At 42.8% G+C, this 22,319-nt stretch overlaps 1 protein-coding gene across 1 annotated transcript in view; it reads left to right on the top strand.

Moving 5' to 3' along the window:
* The window catches only part of spg11 (SPG11 vesicle trafficking associated, spatacsin), a 57,509-nt gene that overhangs the window by 23,797 nt on the left and 11,393 nt on the right, over positions 1 to 22,319 (top strand). Inside the window, exons 19-30 of the mRNA XM_062963181.1 lie at positions 546 to 698; positions 2,295 to 2,361; positions 4,591 to 4,756; positions 7,258 to 7,463; positions 8,698 to 8,806; positions 10,242 to 10,401; positions 10,983 to 11,237; positions 11,993 to 12,193; positions 15,941 to 16,048; positions 17,575 to 17,737; positions 18,654 to 18,868; positions 20,487 to 21,243. Coding sequence (XP_062819251.1) covers positions 546 to 698; positions 2,295 to 2,361; positions 4,591 to 4,756; positions 7,258 to 7,463; positions 8,698 to 8,806; positions 10,242 to 10,401; positions 10,983 to 11,237; positions 11,993 to 12,193; positions 15,941 to 16,048; positions 17,575 to 17,737; positions 18,654 to 18,868; positions 20,487 to 21,243 — 2,560 coding nt within the window. The remainder of the gene's footprint in view (positions 1 to 545; positions 699 to 2,294; positions 2,362 to 4,590; positions 4,757 to 7,257; positions 7,464 to 8,697; positions 8,807 to 10,241; positions 10,402 to 10,982; positions 11,238 to 11,992; positions 12,194 to 15,940; positions 16,049 to 17,574; positions 17,738 to 18,653; positions 18,869 to 20,486; positions 21,244 to 22,319) is intronic.

The raw sequence follows: 22,319 nt of genomic DNA, 5'->3' as shown, positions 1-22,319 counted from the left end.
CCAGTCACCGTTGGATAAGGAAGTTGCCGTTGCAGTGGATGATGAAGCAGATACGGCTGGAATCAAGCATCCCCTCAGGAAGCTGGAAGCTGAAGAAGGTTTAAATTGCCTCTGCGTCTGTCTCTGTTCTATGTTAAATGGCATTGAATGTTTGCCTTATATGTGTACAATGTGACCCTGAGTCCCCTTCGGGATGAGAAAGAAGGGAGGAATATAAATACTGTAAAGAAAAACAAATAAATAAATAAATAAATTTTAAGATGCAAAGCATTGCAAAACAAAGAGCATGGCTTCTCCGGCCTCTTCTTCCAAGAGAGAGATCCAAAAAGCAAAAGCGAACCCAAAAGCAGGACAAGAAACTAATACACACACACACAGTTACACTCCACCGGGTGTGGTCCAAACTTAATTGTTTGCCTGCTGGCCTAGATTAGCTTCTGCATGTTATTATCAGCAGTGCAGTTTTTTCGTTAACACATACAGAGCTTCATTATACCCTTACACACTTTGCTTCAATGGCATTTCCTCTCTCTTCTTTGTTGCAGGTGGTTCAGAATGGAGACCGAGGGGAGAAGGTGGACACGCAGCTGTTCCGGATGGCCCTTGCTCCGTATCCAAAGCTCCGGGCGGCCCTCTTTCCCCAGTGCGCTGCGCATGGACTCCTCCCGTCAGACATCTCCCTCTACCACCTTCTTCAGGTATCGTCATCATCATCATGTATACCCTGCCTTCCACTGTTTTCCCTACAGCAGATACTGACTTCCTGTAAACAAATCATGACCCCAAAATCACACTTCTTTATCTTCCCCTGAAAAAAGGAGCAAATGACCAGACTCCTGCTTTCCCACAGCAGATCTGACACTCCCAAGGTACACCATCTCTTCCAGTAGAGCATAGCGGGTGACCAAACTCCTCCGTTCTGCCACAGTTTTGAAATATTAGGAGGTCTCTTATATAGCAATACTAGCTCGGGGACCTGGCAGTGCCCGGATTATTAGAAGAAGGCACTGTTTGTTTTGGGATGTTAGGAAATATCACTTAAGTTTGGTCCAGATCCGTCGTTGGCTGGGTTCAGTGGTGTCTGGATAAGGGTGAACTAAAACTTCCAGATACCCAGGAGAATCACCCCCAAAGCAGGCCTGTATGCACAATTGGCCATGTTGGGTCTGTGTACCAAGTGTGGTCCAGATCTCTCTGAGGATGCTTGCCATAGATGTGGGCGAAACGTCAGGAACATGGCCATACAGCCCGGAATACATACAACAACCCTGTGATCCTGGCCATGAAAGCCTTCGACAACACATTTTATGACACACTTAATAGCATTATGTAACACATGTTGGATTATGGTTGTATGTGTATGAAATGTAAATCAAGTGTTTTTTCTGCTGTTGTGCAAGAGTGTGTGTTTTAGCAATGAAACAGTTAACAGCAGGCTAGTTTTGACTGACAGCCTGTTGTGACTGCTGTTGACCTATCAGGCATGATTTCCAGCCTTGGAGGTCGGCAACTTCCTTCGTACTGAGGAATGTACCTTCTTATCTTTGTGTGTGTTGAGCTGTGCTTGCCGAGGCGAGAGGCTAAAGAGAAATGCTAGCTCCGAGCGATGGCTTTTGCTATGCTTTGTAAATATGTTTATAGATGTTGAAATAAATGTTTGGACTTCAGACTACGGATTTGTTTGAGTCTGACATTTGAACAGAGGAATTGGTGTGGCAGACGATTGCAACCAATTCATCAGGGTGCTGGAGAAGATGATTAGTGGTGTTTTGAAGAAACCCACCCTACACGCACCCTGACCTCCACCACGCTGTCAACACGATTTTTGTTCTGGGTTATAAATGTCACTTCCTAAATTATTCTATCATGAAAATATGGGGAAAGTTTATTTGTGGGAGGGACATCCTGCAGCATATTTTGCTATAGCTTTTCAATGAATATCTCATAGGGTCTCAACCAATTCAACCTAGCTTGTGGCAGCCACAAAAATAAAGTTTCTGGAGGATAACAACTACTTTCAAAGTAAGGACCGCACAATTAAACAGGAAATAACAATTTAAAACTAGGAGCAGAGAGCAGTTCCAAAATAACTCAATTTGAGACAAAAACCCTGAGTATTTCTGGTCTCCTGGGGCTAAGCCCACAGTGGGCCTCCTTCTTGTGTGAGAGACCTAGACTTTACAGCAGCACACAGCAAGGATGGGCCAGAAGCTCCGTGCTATCGAGGCTTATCACCTGCTTGTTATGTTTTTAAACTCCCTGGAATGTTAATGCCTTGCTTTCATTTTTTTCAGTCGTTAGCTCCGTTTGACCCTGCAAAATTGTTTGGATGGCAGTCAACCAATGCGCTTGCCATTCCTGGTAAGTATCCAACGCACAGTGTCTCAATGAAATGCATGGCGGGTGATCATACAGAGTGGGAATCACTTCCCTGTAAATAGACTCAAGGTGCTTAAGGAAAAGGTTCTTTGGTCCAAACTTTGAGTTGGTGACGCTTGAGAGATGACCTTGGTGGTGTGCAGCATTCAGCATCAGGGCTGTTGTAAAGGATGAGCCCAGGAGTGGCATAATCCTAGCTGAACTTCCCTTTAACACCATGGTATTTGAAAGGATGCCACAAGGAAGAGGGAGCAGACCTCGTTTTCTGCTGCCTTGGAGACCAGGACTCAATGGAGCCATGGGTTCAAATGAGAGGAAAGGAAATTCCTGAGTGTAATTGCTATTCAGCAGTGGAACTCTCTGCTTTGGAATCCAGTGGAACCTCGTTCCTTGGAGGCTTTGGAATACGCCAGCGTTCAGAAGGGTTTTGATTGTGCTTTTCCTGCACAATCTCTTCTATATGATTCTATGATTTTCCTGGCCTATTCCCATGAAAGACTTAACTACACTGCAGTTTCAGAATGCAGATTAATTGCATTGAACTGGATTATATGACTCTACACTGCCATATAATTGGGATCACTATTGGACTATTGGATTATGACCTGTTAGGATCACAACCTAATGGGGATTATGACCTGTTAGGATCATAACCTTTTGGGTAGCAGTGTTTCCGAAGTGTTCCTTTAGTTTATTGGGTAATGGAAGATCACTGGGCACATAAACATCTATTTAACGCTCTCAGCAGACAAAGATTCAAGTAGACTTCTTTAAAATAATGTGTTTGTCTTACTCATAACTTCATGTATTTAAATATACAGATACATTTCTTGTCAGGTTAAACTTTAAATTTTTTAGTTTGTATCTTTACCTTATAGTCTTTAATAGTCTCTTCAAAACTATATTGCTCTGTACAGCTGTCTTTCATAACAGTCTACTTCCAAGGGACTCAAGCCTCAGTTGTCTTCTTATTCCTAACACTGGTTCTGTACTCAAACAGTCCCAAGCTTCAACTGTCTTCTAACTCCTAACTTTGGCTTCTGTACTCAAACCAAACTCAGACCAAAGCCTCAACTCTCTTCTAATTTCTAACACTGGCTTCTGTACTCAAACAGACCCAAGCCTCAACTCTCTTCTAATTTCTAGCACTGGCTTCTGTACTCAAACAGACCCAAGCCTCAACTGTCTTCTAACTCCTAACTTTGGCTTCTGTACTCAAACCAAACTCAGACCAAAGCCTCAACTCTCTTCTAATTTCTAACACTGGCTTCTGTACTCAAACAGACCCAAGCCTCAACTCTCTTCTAATTTCTAGCACTGGCTTCTGTACTCAAACAGACCCAAGCCTCAACTGTCTTCTAACTCCTAACACTGACTTCTGTACTCAAACAGACACAAGCCTCAACTGTCTTCTCATTCCTAACACTGACTTCTGTACTCAAACAGACCAAAGCCTCAACTGTCTTCTCATTCCTAACACTGACTTCTGTACTCAAACAGCCCCAAGCCTCAACTGTCTTCTAATTCCTAATACTGGCTTTTGTACTTAAACAGACCCAAGCCTCAACTGTCTTCTAATTCCTAACACTGGCTTCTGTACTCAAACAGACTCAAGCCTCAACTGTCTTCTAACTCCCAATACTGACTTCTGTACTCAAACAGACCCAAGCATCAACTGGCTTCTAATTCCTAACACTGACTTCTGTACTCAAACAGTCCCAAGCCTCAACTGTCTTCTAATTCCTAACACTGGCTTTTGTACTCAAACAGACCCAAGCCTCAACTGGCTTCTAATTCCTAACACTGGCTTTTGTACTCAAACAGACCCAAGCCTCAACTATCATTGCTTTTAACCTGCATTCTAAACAGTCACTGAACCAGTCACATGGTCTGCAGATGCTCCCACTGCTTCAAGTACATAGAGCTAGGAAAACTGCAAACCAAAGAAGACATTCACTTCAGGAAATAAACTGACACATTATAAAACAGACAAAACATCAAATAGAGGGGGCTTGAGAAGGTTGCTATCTCCAACATTCACTACATATGTGGCAGTGTAGATCCAGCCCTAGTGACTTAGAGTAGAATATTCCCCAAGAAGCAGAGAAGGCATTTGATACAGGAGAAGTCTAGTTGTCACCCAGAAAATGACAAAAATATATTGGTCCTGGGGGAGAGTGGTGCATGTGCCTCACTGTTTCTTCTGCCTAGATATTGGCAGTGATCTCCCCCACTTCTCCTGCCCGGCTCTCGTCAACAAATATGCCGTTATCGAACGTCTGGATTTCTCCTACTACTTGTGCCACGAACGCCCCTCTTTCGCTTTCGGGACTCTTATAGTTCAGCAGCTGGCGAAGAGCAAGACCCCAAAGCAGCTGTGAGTATCTTGAAGACACCGAGGGTCGGGAAAGGCATGCACAACCTCAGCAGCACAGGCAGCATTTTAAGTTAAAAGGGGACCAATATCACCAGTTTTTCCGTTAAAAGGGGAATATTTTGATGGATAAACCTGTTTAATTGCTTTGCACATTTGTAAACCAAAGCGTGCATGATTTCGCAACACAGTCATCCAGCTTTACTAGCAAACCAAATATTAAGTCCAACCCTTTAGAATACAAACATTGCAATAACAAAATGCCTGGGGACATATTGTGTGTCATGAAAAACTTCCATTTATTTTTTCAATATATATATATATATATATATGGCTTATTGCTATTTCACATAGATTCAGAGGTTTATTGTTACGTTTGCATGACACACCTACGCGCTGCAGCCGACACACAAATGTGTCGCAATGCACAGTTCGTAAAGCTCTGACCTAAAGAGTTAGCAAGAATGACTGGATATAAAGCTATAAAATAACTGAATATAAAATAAATAGCTGAATATAAAAAAAATATTCAGGCAGCCTTTTAAAGAAGAAAGTTTTTAAGATCAAGTCAGGAGCTGCTATGGTTTTTAGGTTTTAATGTTTTTATAATAATAATAATAATAATAATAATAATAATAATAATAATAATAATAATAATTTTATTTCTTACCCGCCTCTCCTCGTGGCTCGAGGCGGGTTATAGAATAATTGTAAGCACTGTAAAAATACCACAAATACACATATTAAAAATGTATTTCTATAAAGTCTTTTTCAAAAATACCCCAGCTACATTTTGTTCTGGGTTGCTGTGAGTTTTCCAGGCTTCATGGCCATGTTCGAGAAGCATTATCTTCTGATGTTTCACCCACGTCTATTGCAGGCATCCTCCGAGGTTGTGAGGTCTGTTGGAAACTAAGCAAGAGGGGTTGATATCTGGAATAATGTCCAGGTTGGGAGAAAGAACTCTCGTCTGTTGGAGGCAAGTGTTAATGTTGCAATTGGCCAGCTTGATTGGCATTTAATGGCCTTGCAGATTCAAAGCCTGGCTGCTCCCTGCCTGAGGGAATCCATGTGGACAATTTCAACAGAAAGGAGGAAACCATGAAAATGAACAGAATCTGACTCCCAGTATTTAAAAAAATTCTAAAATCAGGGCAGTAAATAAGGAACAACTCTCTGAAAATAGGGGAACAATCAGGGCCAGCTAACACCTCCCAACAAAGGATTCCCTCAGGCAGGAAGCAGCCAGGCTTTGAATCAGCAAGGCCATTCAATGCTAATCAAGGTGATCAATTGCAACATTCTCCCATTCCACAGATATATAAATCCCACTTGCCTAGTTTCCAATATACCTCCCAATAATAATAATAATAAATTATTTTTCTATCCCGCCACCATCTCCCCAAAGGGACTCAAGGTGGCTAACATGGGGCCAAGCCCAGAATAGAAACAAAACATAAGTTAAAACAAGTATCAATAACTAAAATCATTGTCAACACAACAATTAATAAAATAAACAATTAAATAATTCAATTACAGTTAAAACACAGAATGCCTACCATAGATGTGGGTGAAACGTCAAGAGAGAATGTTTCTGGAACATGTCCATACAGCCTGGAAAACTCACAGCAGCCCAGTGATTCTGGCCATGAAATCCTTCGAAAACACATTGATATTTAATTCTGTTTTAATTTTTGTTTATTTATAGCTGTCAAACTGGATTGAAATGCTTTTAATGTAAACCACTTTGAATCTCCTTGTGGAGAGAAAAGGTGGGGTATAAATAAACATAATAATAATGATGACTGGGATTTCAAGTATGTGCTCAGTTGGGCTCTTGGGTTTCAGTCTCAGTGTGTTAAAGCGCTGAGCTGCTGAACTTAATAATAATAATAATAAACTTTATTTATACCCCGCCACCATCTCCCCAACGGGGACTCGGGGCGGCTTACATGGGGCCATGCCTAGAACAATACAATATAACAAAATATAATAGAACAACACATCACAACACAATGAACAATACAATAAATAATAATATACATTACATTAAACAAGATCAAAAGAACAATAAAACCAAGGGTGGGCCACATGAACACTAGGTTAAAACTTGCAAACCAAAAGGTCCCAGGTTCAAATCCGGGGAGTGGAGTGAGCGCCTGCTGTTAGCTCCAGCTTCTGCCAACCTAGCAGTTTGAAAACATGCAAATGTGAGTAGATCAATAGGTACTGCTCCGGCGGGAAGGTAATGGCGCTCCATGCAGTCATGGCATTGGCCACATGACCTTGGAGGTGTCTATGGACAACGCCGGCTCTTGGTCTTAGAAATGGAGATGAACACCAACCCCCAGAGTGGGACAGAACTGGACTTAACGTCAGGGGAAACCTTTACCTTACTTTACTTGCTTCCTTATGTCTCTCTCTTTCTTTCTTTCTTTCTTTCTTTCTTTCTTTCTTTCCTTCCTTCCTTCCTTCCTTCCTTCCTTCCTTCCTTCCTTCCTTAGTATCCAGCAAGCAGGTGCTGAGGCCTACGCGTTGGCCCTCTCTTCCTTCTACGTCCCTTCGGTTGCTGCGTCCTGCGCCTGCTTCCTGGAGCTGCTGGGCCTGGAGAGCCTCAAACTACGGGTGGATGTCAAGGCGGCCGGGGTCATCTTGAGCTTCATGTCCAGAAGGGAGGAACCTCAACACAACTCCATCCGACAGTCCTTGGGTAGCCCTTCCTCTCTTGTTTTTATCTTGCAAGCTTTGTATTTTGTGGTTGTCCTGGGGTGTCGTTGTGTGGTTTCTGGGCTGTGTTCTAGCAGCATTTTCTCTTTTTTTTTCATTTTGAGTGCATCTATGGCTGACAGAATGAGCCCCCAGTGGCGCAGTGTGTTAAAGCACTGAGCTGCTGAACTTGCAGACCGAAAGGTCCCAGGTTCAAATCCCGGGAGCGGCTTGAGCGCCCACTGTTAGCTCCAGCTTCTGCCAACCTAGCAGTTCGAAAACATGTGAGTAAATCAATAGAGCGGGAAGGTAACGGCACTCCATGCAGTCATGCCAATGGCCACATGACCTTGGAGGTGTCTACTGACAACGCTGGCTCTTTGTCTTAGAATTGGAGATGAGCACCAACCCCCAGAGTCAGACACGACTGGACTTAACATCAGGGGAAACCTTTACCTTTACCTTATATAACAATTACAGTATTTTATTTACAGCATTTATATTTCGCCCCTCTCACCCCGAAGGGGACTCAGGGCGGATCACATTACACATATTAGGCAAACATTCAATGCCTTTTAACATAGGACAAAGACAAACAACAACATAGCTCCAAGTGGGCCTCAAACTTATGACCTCCTGGTCAGTGATTCATAGCAGTTAATTGCACTGGCTTGCTCTCCCGTCTGCGCCAAAGCCCAGTAACATTTCAATTCATTTAAAAATTAGATTACATTGAAACATTCATAAAATACACATATAAATATACATTTAGGTTCATTTCGAGTGTGCCCCATTAATTTGTAATATTTTTGACACATTCTTTGTCTGGATGGTGTTCACTGGCCCTTGATTGCTTCCTGTCTGGAGACCTCCTGTGTCTGGGTGGCGTTCATTAAATATGCCTTGATTCTGGTTTTTCAATACTTGCTCTTTCTGACACCTTGGACATTCCGCAAGTATATATACTCCACTTGCTTGACTGCCATCGGGTCCTCTTAAGATACCAGCCACAGATGCAGGCGAAATGTCAGGAGAAGACGCTGAGAGAACATGACCATACAGCCCGGAAACCACACAAGACCCCACTGTCCTGTTGTTGTGTGTGGAGCCTCTGTGCAAAACAACAAACAAAACAACAACAAATGGGGTCAGAACTGCTATAGGTCTGCTTGAAGAAAGGACCGCTTCCAATGTCTGTTTTACCAATGCAGCAGCACTGAAATGCTTTCTCTTTGCAGTTGAAAAGCTAGCAGAGCTCGCTAGTGGACAGAAGACTGCAGCGGAGGAGCTCCTTCTGTGCTTAGAGGAAGCTGTCTGGGATAAAATTGAGCACCAGGAGATAGAAAAGTAAGTGGCCAAGTAGAGCTTGCCAGAAAGTTAGATTCATAGCACAATGAGGGTGACTAAAAAGGTCAGAGGTCTGGAAACCATGGATCCCTCTGAGGAGGAGCGGCCTAAAGATCTCGGTCTGGTTAGCCTTAAGTAGAGAAGGCTGATAGTTATGTTTAAATATTTGGAAAGGATGCCATGTTGAGAAGGGGGCAAGGCTTGTTTCCTGCTGCCCTGAAGAGTAGGACTCAGTTGAGCCATGGCTTCAAATGGCAGGGAAGGAGATCCCACCGGAAGATTAATTAAGAACAACTTCCTGATGGGGGTAAAGCGGTGGAGCATCATGTTAACTGTGTAGCTTCAGCAGTGGAACTCTCTGCCTTGGGAAAATCCTTCTTTGGAGGCTTTTAAACAGAGGCTGGATGACCATCAGTCTGGGATACTTTGTGTTGTCGAAGGCTTTCACGGCCAGAATCACTGGGTTGCTGTGAGTTTTTTGGGCTGTATGGCCATGTTCCAGAAGCATTTTGTCCTGATGTTTTGCTCACACCTATGGCAGGCATCCTCAGAGGTGAAGTCTGTTGGAAATTAGGCAATGTATTTATTTACAGTACAGTAGAGTCTCACTTATCCAACATAAACGGGCCGGCGGAATGTTGGATAAGCGAATATGTTGGATAATAAGGAGAGATTAAGGAAAAGCCTATTAAACATCAAATTAGGTTATGATTTTACAAATTAAGCACCAAAACATCATGTTATACAGTAGAGTCTCACTTATCCAACGTTCTGGATTATCCAACGCATTTTTATAGTCAATGTTTTCAATGCATTGTGATATTTTGGTGCTAAATTCATAAATACAGTAATTACTACATAGCATTAATGTGTAATGAACTACTTTTTTCTGTCAAATTTGTTGTATAACATGATGATTTGGTGCTTAATTTGTAAAATCATAATCTATTTTGATGTTTAATAGGTTTTTTCTTAATCTCTCCTTATTATCCAACATTTTCGCTTATCCAACGTTCTGCCGGCCCGTTTATGTTGGATAAGTGAGACTCTACTGTACAACAAATTTGACAGAAAAGGTAGTTCAATACGCAGTAATGCTATGTAGTAATTACGATATTTACGAATTTAGCACCAAAATATCACGATGTATTGAAAATATTGACTACAAAAATGCGTTGGATAATCCAGAACATTGGATAAGCGAGTGTTGGATAAGTGAGACTCTACTGTATTTATATTCCGCCCTTCTTTCTCACACCGAAGGGGACTCGGGGCGGATCACAGTGCACACATATAAGGCAAACATTCAATGCCATAACATAGAACAGAGACAGACACAGACACTGGCTGGTCTCGAACTCATGAGTGATTTGTTGCAGCTGGCTGCTAACCAGCCTGCGCCACAGCCCGACCTGAGTGCAGCTTTCCTTCGCAGGACGTCCAGTGATGCCAGAGAGCAGTGGTCTTTGGTGATCCAGTTCTGCAGGCTCCACGACATCAAGCTGAGCACGTCGTACCTGAAAGTATGCGCCAGGGCCAACGAGTGGCTGCAGTTTCTCATTGAGGCTCAGATGTACAGTTACCCCCCAAGTGAGGTGAGGAGCTATTTGGGAGGGGACGGAGATATTGATCCTACATAGTGTCCAAATCAAAGGGAGTTGTGCCACACGATCCTGTTTTGATTCGACTCTGGAACACCCTCCCCAAGGATCTCAGACAGGCCCCTACACTGGCAGTCTTCAGAAAAAACTTGAAGACCTGGCTGTTCCAATGTGCCTTCCTAGATTAATAGGAAATCTCCAATACCAAGTCCTATAAGCACTTTATTAGAATTAAGATCGCATATCGCACTCTGCACTTGCCCTATAAGCCTTATATATCACCTGTCACATCAGCACTTTTAATCTTGTACCCATTACTCTGGCCCGGCCCAGTTCTATTGTGTTTTAGCGTATTGTTATTGCTTGTGGTTTATACTGTTTTAATTCTTTTAATTTGCCTTTGTTTGTATTGTTATATTGTGTGTTGAGGCCTTGGCCTTTGTAAGCCGCATCGAGTCCTTCGGGAGATGCTAGCGGGGTACAAATAAAGTTTAATAATAATAATAATAATAATAATAATAATAATAATAATAGAGTCAGTCTCCCTCTTGAATTGGGGTTCTTCCCACCTCCAGGTCAGCCCCCTCCTCGGGGAGTTCCCCCGTCCTCTGCAGGATCACGTGCGGCTGGCCCTGGAGTCTCTGCGACCCTCGGACGGAAGCCAAGCAGGCAGTGCCAACCCACTCAAGCAGGAGCCCAAGCCCAGCTGTGGGGAGCTCTTCCACATTTTGCTGCAGTGCCAGGAACAGGCGCAGCCCTGGCGCTACCTTCTGGGAGAAGCCGTGGAGCACCATGCGCCCGTCCTGAGTACGCTGGCCGCATGCTTCCAGGTATGTCTTCCCTCTTGCTAAGGCAGTGCAACGTGCCATTAGAAAGTAAGTACTGTATATACTCGAATATAAGCCTAGTTTTTCAGCCCTTTTTTAAGACTAAAAAAAGCCCTCCTCGGCTTGTACTCGGGTGAGGATCCTGGTTGGCTTATATTTGGGTCAGCTTATACTTGAGAATATATGGTACATTTATTATTTTTCTCTATTATTTATTTATTTATTTATTTTATTACATCATTTCTACCCCGCCCTTCTCACCCATCAGGGGACTCAGGGCGGCTTACAATATACATCGGAAACACAGTTAAAAATCATCCAAGATTAAAAATTACAATAAAAATTAAAATATAAATTAAAAACCAGCATAATTATACATCTAAATATACATTTCAGGCGCATATTTCATGTCGAGGTGGGGGTCTGTCAATGAGTCATATATTCATATTGCAATTCTGCTGTTATTATTATTGGTATTATTACATTTATTATTTTACTCTATTATTATTATATTTATTATTGTACTCTATTATTGTTGCTACTATTACATTTATTACACTTCAACCTAGTTTGTGGCAGCCACAAAAACAAAGTTTCTGGAGTATAGCAACTCCTTTCAAAGTAAGGACTGCACAATGAAACAGGAAATAACACTTTCAAACCAGGAACAGCACATTTTCCAAATTTTGTTACATAGTGTAATGTGAGCTAACCCCCTCTTTCTCTGTGTGTGTGCCCATGTGTTGTGGCCTTGGCAGGACGCCCCTGTTATCCATTGTCTCTGTGTTTGGATAATAACGTCCTTGGACCGCTCCAGCGCGGCCGAAGTGACTGACCACATCGAAGGCCGCCTTGAGGACCGCCCGTGGGGACCCCTGGACTTGGCTGCTCTGTGGCAGATGCTCCTGAGGAAGTGCAAGAGCCGGACACTTCTCCACGGCTTCCAGTTCTTCCTGAAGGTAGTCTCCATTCGCTGAGGTCCGGCAGGGACTGAGGCTCGGCCACACTCTCAGCCACAGTGCTGCCCCGGGGCATAGGCAGAGTGCACACTTTGGAAACCACCACCACAACAACAATAACAACAACAAATAATCTATATATATAAAAGGATAAAGTTGCGGGCGCAGTGACTATAACAACAAAACTAAACATCCCAGAAATACGAAATTTGGCAACACAATGCAAAAGGCTTGCCTCCAGGTTACAACAACACAACCACACCACAAAACCACAATCCAGACCCACAACACTCACAACAACGCATCATGCGATAACAACACAACTAAACGCCCCAGAAATACAAAACTTGGCAACACAATGCAAAAGCCTTGCCTCCCAGTTGTAACAACACAACCACACCACAAAACCACACAGGACCCACAAAACTCACAACAACACATCGTGACTATAACAACACAACTAAACGCCCCAGAAATACAAAACTTGGCAAAACAATGCAAAAGCCTTGCCTCCCGGTTGTAACAACACAACCACACCACAAAACCACACCGGACCCACAAAACTCACAACAACGCATCATGACTATAACAACACAACTAAACGCCCCAGAAATACGAAACTTGCCAACACAACACAAAAGCATTCCCTCCCGATTGTAACAACACAACCACACCACAAAACCACAATCCGGGCCCACAAAACTCACAACAATGCATTGTGACTATAACAACACAACTAAACGCCCCAGAAATACAAAACTTGGCACACAACTAAACGACCCAGAAATACAAAACTTCGCAACACAACACAAAAGCCTTGCCTCTCAGTTGTAACAACACAACCACACCACAAAACCACAATCCAGACCCACAAAACTCACAACAACGCATTGTGACTATAACAAATACAACATTTGACAACACAACTCATCCACCTCCCCAATCCCTACATTCACACTTGGCCTCCAAAAAAACAATTACAATAATAACAATGACAACAACAACAACAATAAGAATCAACACCATCACAGGCAAGAAACAGCCAGGCACTGAGGCTGAGAGGCCAGTCAGTGCTAAACTGGGCCTCCAAAAAACAATACAGTAGCATCTAACTTATCCAACCTTCATAATCACTACAACAACAATAATAATAAACACCTACACAGGCAAAACAAAAAAAAAGACTATTGTACCACAATAAAAATATAAACCACACTCAGCAGAATCAGACATTACAATTAACAACAAACCAAAGACAACAGGGATCTCAAGCAATTATCAATCAACACAAAAATTGAAGAAGGTAACAGACTTCAAATTCTACTACTAATGTGAGTATAAAGAAGGGTGGAGGTCACAGCATCAATACAACCTAATGTAGACTGACCAACACCACCAGACTAAGCCACAGCAACGCGTGGCCGGGCACAGCTAGTAATAATAATAAAATTCATGCTAAAAGAAAAGAAAATACTATATATATATATATATATATATATACACACACACACACACACACACACACACACACATACATACATACACAGTAGAGTCTCACTTATCCAACATAAACGGGCCGGCGGAATGTTGGATAAGCGAATATGTTGGATGATAAGGAGGGATTAAGGAAAAGCCTATTAAACATCAAATTAGGTTAGGATTTTACAAATTAAGCACCAAAACATCATGTTATACAACAAATTTGACAGAAAAAATAGTTCAATACACAGTAATGTTATGTAGTAATTACTGTATTTACAAATTTAGCACCAAAATATCACAATATATTGAAAACATTGACTACAAAAATGTGTTGGATAATCCAGAATGTTGGATAAGCGAGTGTTGGATAAGTGAGACTCTACTGTATATATGTGTGTGTGTGTGTGTGTGTGGCATTTATATCCCGCCCTTCTCACCCCGAAGGGGACTCAGGGTGGTTTACAAGTATATATACATACAATATATTTTATTATATGACTATATTGCAATATTATTAGTAATATTGCATGTAATATAAATATACAATTATAATAGTGAATTATAATTATTGTTACATTGTATTACAGTAGAGTCTCACTTATCCAACATAAACGGGCCAGCATAACGTTGGATAAGCAAATATGTTGGATAATAAGGAGGGATTAAGGAAAAGCCTATTACACATCAAATTAGGTTATGATTTTACAAAATAAGCACCAAAACATCATGTTTAACAACAAATTTGACAGAAAAAGTAGTTCAATGCGCAGTAATGCTATGTAGTAATTACAGTATTTACGAATTTAGCACCAAAATATCACGATGTATTGAAAACACTGACTACAAAAATGTGTTGGATAATCCAGAATGTTGGATAAGTGAGACTCTACTGTACGTCATAATATTATTATTAATACAGTAGAGTCTCACTTATCCAACACTCGCTTATCCAACATTCTAGATTATCCAACACATTTTTGTAGTCAATGTTTTCAATATATTGTGATATTTTGGTGCTAAATTTGTAAATACAGTAATTACAACATAACATTACTGCGTATTGAACTACTTTTTCGGTCAAATTTGTTGTATAACATGATGTTTTGGTGCTTAATTTGTAAAATCATAACCTAATTTGATGTTTAATAGGCTTTTCCTTAATGCCTCCTTATTATCCAACATATTCGCTTATCCAACACTCTGCCAGCCCGTTTATGTTGGATAAGTGAGACTCTACTGTATTACATGTATATACAATATATTATGTTAGTATAATATAATATTATTATATATTATTATATCGTTAAATTGATACAGGAGACATGGTGGAAAGATGTCTTCCTGGCCCCACCTTCTTCATATATACTCAAGTATAAGCTGAGATTTTCAGCCCTTTTTTAGGACTGAAAAAAACCCCAGCTGCTTATACTTGGGTGAGGGTCCTGGTTGGCTTATATTTGGGTCGGCTCATACTCAAGTATATATGGCACATTTATTATTTTTCTCAATTATTATTGGTATTATTACATTTATTATTTTATTCTGTTTATCATTATTGCTACATTTATTATTTTACGCTATTATTGTTACCATTACATTTATTTTACTCTATTTTTATTATTATTATTAATACATTTATTATTTCACTCTGATATTCTTATTGTTATTGCATTAATAATAATAATAATAATAATAATAATAATAATAATAATAATAATAATAATACTTTATTTATATCCCGCCACCATCTCCCCATGGGGACTCGGGGCGGCTCACAACGTTACAAAAGTAACAGCGCAAATACATTAAACAATATACACAGTTTAAAACACAAGAAGATGATAAAACAGAAGTTAAAACAAAGGTTTATATAACAGTAATATCAAACAACCACCAGTGCAAATCCGTCAACTTCAAAGGTGGGGGGGGGACGACTATATTATTTTACCCTATTATTATTAAAAGGCTATATAAGCCATTTACATTGAAAAAGACAGTAACGATTTAATCAGAGTTGGTCAGTCTTATCTTATATTTTTATGTAAATATTCCAAAAAATATATATAGCCTACTGATGCGTCAATTAATGTAATTCTATTGGTATCTATTTTTATTTCTGTAATTTACCACTCTCGGCCTATACCTGAGTCAATGTTTTCCTAGTTTTTTGTGGTAAAATTAGGTTCCTTGGCTTATATTCAGGTCGGCTTATACTTGAGTATATGTGGTAATCATACAGCCAACTTTGGGTGTTTCTGTATTAAGGATTCCCCTTTGAAGACGGTGCTCGAAGTGTACGAGTTATGCATGGAATACAAAAATTACAGCGAAGCCCAGTCCAAGCTCCTTGCATTTCAAGCCAACCTTTCAGAGGTAAGGTGGAACGTGGTTCATCCTGAGTAAAGGGACTCCATAACATCCCGATTTAGGAAGCCCAATCTCTTTGGATATCTGTTTTCTCTCCTTGGAGGAAACTCAGACTTCCTATCCCATGGAAGAGAGTATCCCTTGGATGATCCTGAAGGCAAACTTCAGCTCCTAGCAGGGAAAGGTTTACTTAAAGAAGCGGAAGGAATAGCGGAGTGACCATTTGTTTCCTAAGCGGAGTTGAGGAAGGAGAGGGGTGTTTTCAGGGCCTTACTTATATTTAAAGTGGTCCTGTAAAAATGCAAGAGAATTCTGGGGCAAGGTGCAGAAAACACTGCAATACATTTTTCAGTCGAAGATACAAATGGAGCTTGGATTATTTTTTTATTGGGAATGTCAAATAAACACACAAATTTTTTAAAACTAAAGTATTGAACTATACGATAATAGCAGCAAGGATATTATATGCACAGTTTTGGAAGATGGTGGACCTCCCAATAATAGAAGAATGGGTGCTTAAAGTTTTTTTAAAATAGCAGTAATGGACAATTTAGAAATTACGAACAAAGAGGAAACAGGGTTGTTGTATGTTTTCCAGGCTGTATGGCCATGTTCTAGAAGTATTCTCTCCTGACGTTTCACCCATATCTATGGCAGGCATCCTCAGAAGTTGTGAGGTCTATGGCGAAACTCAGCAAGGAAGGCTTATATATATCTGTGGGAAGTCTAGGGCGAGGGAAGAACTCTTGTCAGTTGGAGGGCAGTGTGAATGTTGTAGTTAATCACCCTAATTTGTATTGAATGGCTTCATCTACTGGCTACTTTCTGCCTGGGGGCATTCTTTGTTAGCTGCCACTAGTTCCCATGTCTCAGAGTGTTGCTTCTTATTTACTGTTCTGATTTTTGAGTTTTTTAATACTGGTAGCCAGATTTTGTTCATTTTCATGGTTTCCGCCTTTCTGTTGACGTTGTCCACGTGCTTGTGGATTTCAATAGCTTCTCTGTGTAGTCTGACATGATAGTTGTTGGAATGGTCCAGCATTTCTGTGTTCTCAAATAATATCCTGTGTCCAGGTTGGTTCATCAGGTGCTCTGCTATGGCTGGCTTCTCTGGTTGAGTTAGTCTGCAGAAGAAGAAACAGACAAAACATCTTTAGCAAGGACTGGAAGCCTTTTCTATACTTTGTAAAAAAAGGAAGAGTTTTTTCTAGATGGATTTGTAATTTAATTTGTTATAATCTGTGAAGGGAATTTATCAATAATAACTATCAGACCAGAAGGAAGAATAGAAGAACAATGTAATAGGAAAAACGGAATTACCGTATATATTAACGTCTCCAACCCAAGGAATGGGAAGTCACCAAAATGGGAGGGTTGGGAGGAGGGGATACGAATATTGTATAGGTGTTTAGGTAGTATTGTATTGGTCCATGAATATATACATGTTTTGTTGGTTTTTTTATGAATATGTAACTTGAAATTTAAAACATAGAAGTTGTTAAACTTGCTTTCTCTTGCCACAATTTCCGCAGCTTCGAGGCGCCCCTTTGGGTCCGGAGGCCCCGCTGCCCGTGCCCTGGTTGGAGTCGCAGGCCTCGTTCCTCCTGGGGCTGATGCTGCAGCAGTGCCGGACCGAGTACGAACTGGGGAAACTCCTCCGGCTTTTTGCAGACGCCGACACCGCTCTTCCTCATGGCAAGGATGGCTTTTCTTCTCTTTCCTTACTGAGGTTTCCTATCCAGGCAACATGTTCCCAGTTTGTCAGCGTTCAGTCTGAGGAACCCATTGAGTGTGTGAGGTGTGAGTTCACCTCCTCAAGGAATTCTGCATTTAGGCGTAACAGAATCCCTTTAAGATATTTTTTGTGCCACCCTGAAATCTCCAGAGAATGATAGGGACCGCTAAACGCAGTGCTTAAGTGGCTGAGCGGGAAAAGGAAAGGGACTTGAGGTTATTAGGAATTGTGGGAGCTGAAGTCCAAAACACCAGGAGGGCTGTAGTTTGCCCATACCTGCTCTAAACAATCTAAAAATCTAGTTTAGTCTATTTGTCAGTAAATTAGTATTGTGCAGTCAAAAAAATATTATGTATCGCTATCATTCTTTAAAATTTAAAACTTGAAGACAACACTATTCCTCTAGATACAGGGCCTATTCCCATCCCAATTTGCACTTCCAAGAATTTGCAGCACTTTATCAGTCACCTCGTGTTTACAATATTTATATGGTGCACCTTACCCAGTCTACTTTTACAACCTCTCTGTTTAATCCATGTTTTTATTAGTTCTTGTCATTTGTTTTTATTGGCTAATGTTTAAATTTTTATAATTGTGCATGTCTTTTGGCTATTGCTGTGTTTTATACTGCTACTGTTTTTATTCGGGCTTGGTCCCATGTAAGCTGCCCTGAGTCCCCTTCAGGGAGATAGAGGCGGGGTATAAAAATAAAGTAGTAGTAGTAGTTGTTGTTGTTATTATTATTATTATTATTATTATTATTATTATTATTATTATTGTTATGTGTGTGTGTGTGTGTGTGTGTGTGTAAATACAGGCTACCTTCTTTGTGAATCTACCTTTTTAAATGGGATTTTGTCCTTTTTCTGGACTCAGGACCCAACATGAGGAAGCTGAGCGCCCTGAGCGACGTCTTGTGTGGCTCCCCTGTCTCTATGGACCGGGCCCTTCTCTGCAGTTACTCCCCCGAGAACTTCCAGAAGGAATGCAGGAGGATCCTGGAGCAGCTGCAGGAGAGGAGTGCGTTTTCTGTGGCGCGGAGTGTGGCAGAGTTGGCAGGGCTCCCTGTGGACAACGTGGTCATCCAGGAGGTGCGCTCGGCTGTGTTTCTTTTTGCAACGTGGTTGCGTAAGAAAACGGCCTCCTCTCACATATCTCCGTCACCCAGCCTTTGAGCTTTTTGCTGTCATTGAATCTTGCTTTCATTGGGATCACTTTAGAATGATTTCTCAATGAAGAGTTCTCTTTAACACAGTGGTTCCCAACTTTTTTTTGACCAGGGACCCCTTTGACCAGGGACCCCTCTCTTCTACATTAGTACCAAAATGTTTTTGGTCAACTTTAGATTTGGTTTGGTTATCTGGGGTGCTGATTCAGAAAATTGCATTGGATAGACCACATCAGCTCTAGTTCCTGATACAGAACATATGCCATCCAGTCATCGCCATCTGCTTGCCCACAGAAAACCATATTTAATAATCTAGAGCTGATGTGGTCCAGCCAATGCAATTTTCTGAATCAGCACCCCAAATAACCCGAGGAACAGGCCTCAAAACAAAGACACTAAGGCGTCCCCACTTCCAGGCGCCACATGGAACGGCTCCGCTCAGGGAGGGAGGAGGAGAAGCAGCAGTCAGGAGGCTTGTTGTCACACCTTTTGTGGGTAGTCAGCCTCTCCCCTCCTGACATCCCTGTTGCCTCAGAACTAGAAGAGGGCTTCACAAGACCTGTCGCTCTTGTTGCAATAGTGTAGTAATGGTGAGACCAAGGACCATATTTTAGTTCTTGGGAACCACTAGTGATCCACAGACCATAAGTTGGGAACCACTGCTTTAATATAAGTACCATATTTCACTGCATAATAGTCACACGCTTTAACTTCTTTAAGTTGAAAAGGGGGGCGCGACTATTACGTGAGGAAAGAAAATCTCCCTTTGATTCTCTGGTTTCCGATTTTTAATTTTTATACATAAGGTGCCTTACTTCTGAGAAAGGGGATGGAGGATCCAGCCTCAAACCAACAGCTCCATTTTTGGTGTTTTTTAAACTGCCTTAAGGCCTCAGAGAAAGGAGGAAGTAAGATTCCCCTTCCCTCCCTCTCTCCCTCCTTTCTCCGAAGACAGGGCAATTTACAAAATGAGAAATCTCCAAATCTTTGTCGAAAGGAGGAAGGAAGGGGTATCTGAGTTCTAGAGACTTCCATTTCAGATTTTAGGAAGGAAGGAAGGAAGGAAGGAAGGAAGGAAGGAAGGAAGGAAGGAAGGAAGGAAGGAAGGAAGGAAGGAAGGAAGGAAGATCAACCCCAAACGGCTCTGCAAACATTATGTGAAGAAAGAAAGGATGGAAGCCAATATTTGGAGCCAAAAAAGGGGGTGCAACCATTCTGTGGTGGTGACTGTTATGCAGAGAATTGTAATACTTTACTTGATATTTGTGTTGCTGGCAGCCATATCCCAGGACTCATGTGTCCATCCTGCATGATTTTCAGTGCCCAAACGAGTGCCAAGAAGGCCGTGAGAGGCAGGGGGGAAGGAGGAGATTGGGAAGCCAAGGGGGTCCCAAATGGCCCCCTTTTCAGAAAGAGGGATGTAAAGATAGCCTTCCCTTCCTTAATAACTCTTATGCTGCATTTCTGAGTAATTCAGCCCTTTCACTTTGATCCCGATTGTTTTTGGATAGTCTTTGACCCTTCTCTGTGCGCTTTTGCAGGCCTTCCAGAGCATCGAGCACCTGAAACAGATCGGCCACTGGCCCCAGGAGCGGACCAGGGCCGAGTTCTGGAAGAAGTGCCATGAGAACTTTGTGCAGAACGCCGTCTCCACCGTGGCCGCCTCCGACTTCTTCCTGGCACAGGCCGACCGCGTGCCGGAGTCCTCCGAGAGCGAGCAAGGCTGTGTCCTGCTGGAGAGGCAGCTCCTGCTGACCCTGGCCGGCCACTGGTGGGCTCGGAGCGACCCCATTCCGCTCGACGGCCTGGAGCGCATCGAGAAGGAGATCTGGCTCTGCTGCGTCTCCCAGGAGGCCTTGAGGCGGACCGTGGGGCAGGCCCCGGACGACACCTTTTCCCCCTCTGTTTCAGCCGCCGGCGAGCCGTCCTTTGTCTCCTTGGCCAAGGAGTTCTCCTTCTCCAAGATGGCGGCCTTAAACACTCCGGCCTACCTGCGGCTGGAGGGCCTGCCTCTCCCGGGGGCCTCTCCTGCCCAGCTCCTGGGGGAGGAAGGGCAGGCGCTGGGCTTCCTTATCGGCCGGCTGCTGGACGAGGGCTCCGTGCACGAGGCCAGCCGCGTCTGCCGCTACTTCGGCTTCTACAGCAGGGACGTGGCCATCGTCCTCCACTGCCGCGCTCTGGCTTCCAAGGAAGGCCCCCAGAACTGGTTCCACCCAGAGATCCAGGAGATCCTTGGAGCGCTCGAGAAGGGAGGAAGCAAGGAGCGGGAGGAGAAGGAGGAGCCAGCCCGGAAGAGCAGTAAGTAGCAGGTCCATCTCCTGGGGTGCAGCCTCTCTGTTTGGTGCTTTTTCCAGCCTCTGTTTGGTGCTCCCCTTCTATTCTGCCTTGGTCAGCCCACTTTACCTGGAATCACACTGTGTCCAATTCTGGGCACCACAGTTGAAGGGAGATGTTGACAAGCTGGAAAGCGTCCAGAGGAGAGCGACTAAAATGATCAAAGGTCTGGAGAACAAGCCCTATGAGGAGCGGCTTAAAGAACTAGGCATGTTTAGCCTGCAGAAGGGAAGGCTGAGAGCAGACATGATAGCCATGTACAAATACATGAAGGGAAGTCATAGGGAGGAGGGAGCAAGCCTGTTTCCTGCTGCCCTGGAGACTAGGACGCGGAACGATGTATTTAAACTACAAGAAAGAAAGGAGATTCCACCTGAACATCAGGAAGAACTTCCTGACGGTGAGAACTGTTCAGCAGTGGAACTCTCTGCCCCAGACTGTGGTGGAGGCTCCTTCTTTGGAGGCTTTTAAGCAGAGGCTGGATGGCCATCTATCGGGGGTGCTTTGAATGCGATTTCCTGCTTCTTGGCAGAATGGGGTTGGACTGGATGGCCCATGAGGTCTCTTCCAACTCTATGATTCTATGTGTGGCAGGAGGGGAGCACTGACCAAGAGCAAGGGAAATGTATTCCCACGTTTAAAAAAAGTATTTTCGGAGTGACGAGCTCTCTCCCACCTCCACTTGGGAAGCCAGGGCCCTCAAACCTGGAGCCCGAGGACGCTAGAGAATGCAGTCTCTGGTCAACCGAGCAGGGCCTCCCTGGTGTCCGCACTGGGAAGGAGGCAGAAGGTGGAGTGGAGTGATGGGGAAGAACGGGGAGCCGGAGGAGAGGAGAGAAAGGGCAGGAGGCATAGGGGGCATCCTGTCCAGGTTCCCTCAGTCCTGACACTGGGCATTGTTTGGAATCGTAGCTGTTGCCCATGTTGAACCTCTTCTTCCTGCTCTCCTTCCTCCTCTTCCTCTTCTTGGCCACCTCTCCTCACGGCTCGAGGCAGGGAACAACATTGTTAAAGCACACCATAACAACATTCAGTAAAAC

Source organism: Anolis carolinensis, unplaced genomic scaffold, assembly GCF_035594765.1.
Source record: "Anolis carolinensis isolate JA03-04 unplaced genomic scaffold, rAnoCar3.1.pri scaffold_11, whole genome shotgun sequence".
Lineage (NCBI taxonomy): Eukaryota > Metazoa > Chordata > Lepidosauria > Squamata > Dactyloidae > Anolis > Anolis carolinensis.
This window is presented reverse-complemented; position numbering and strand designations above follow the sequence as displayed.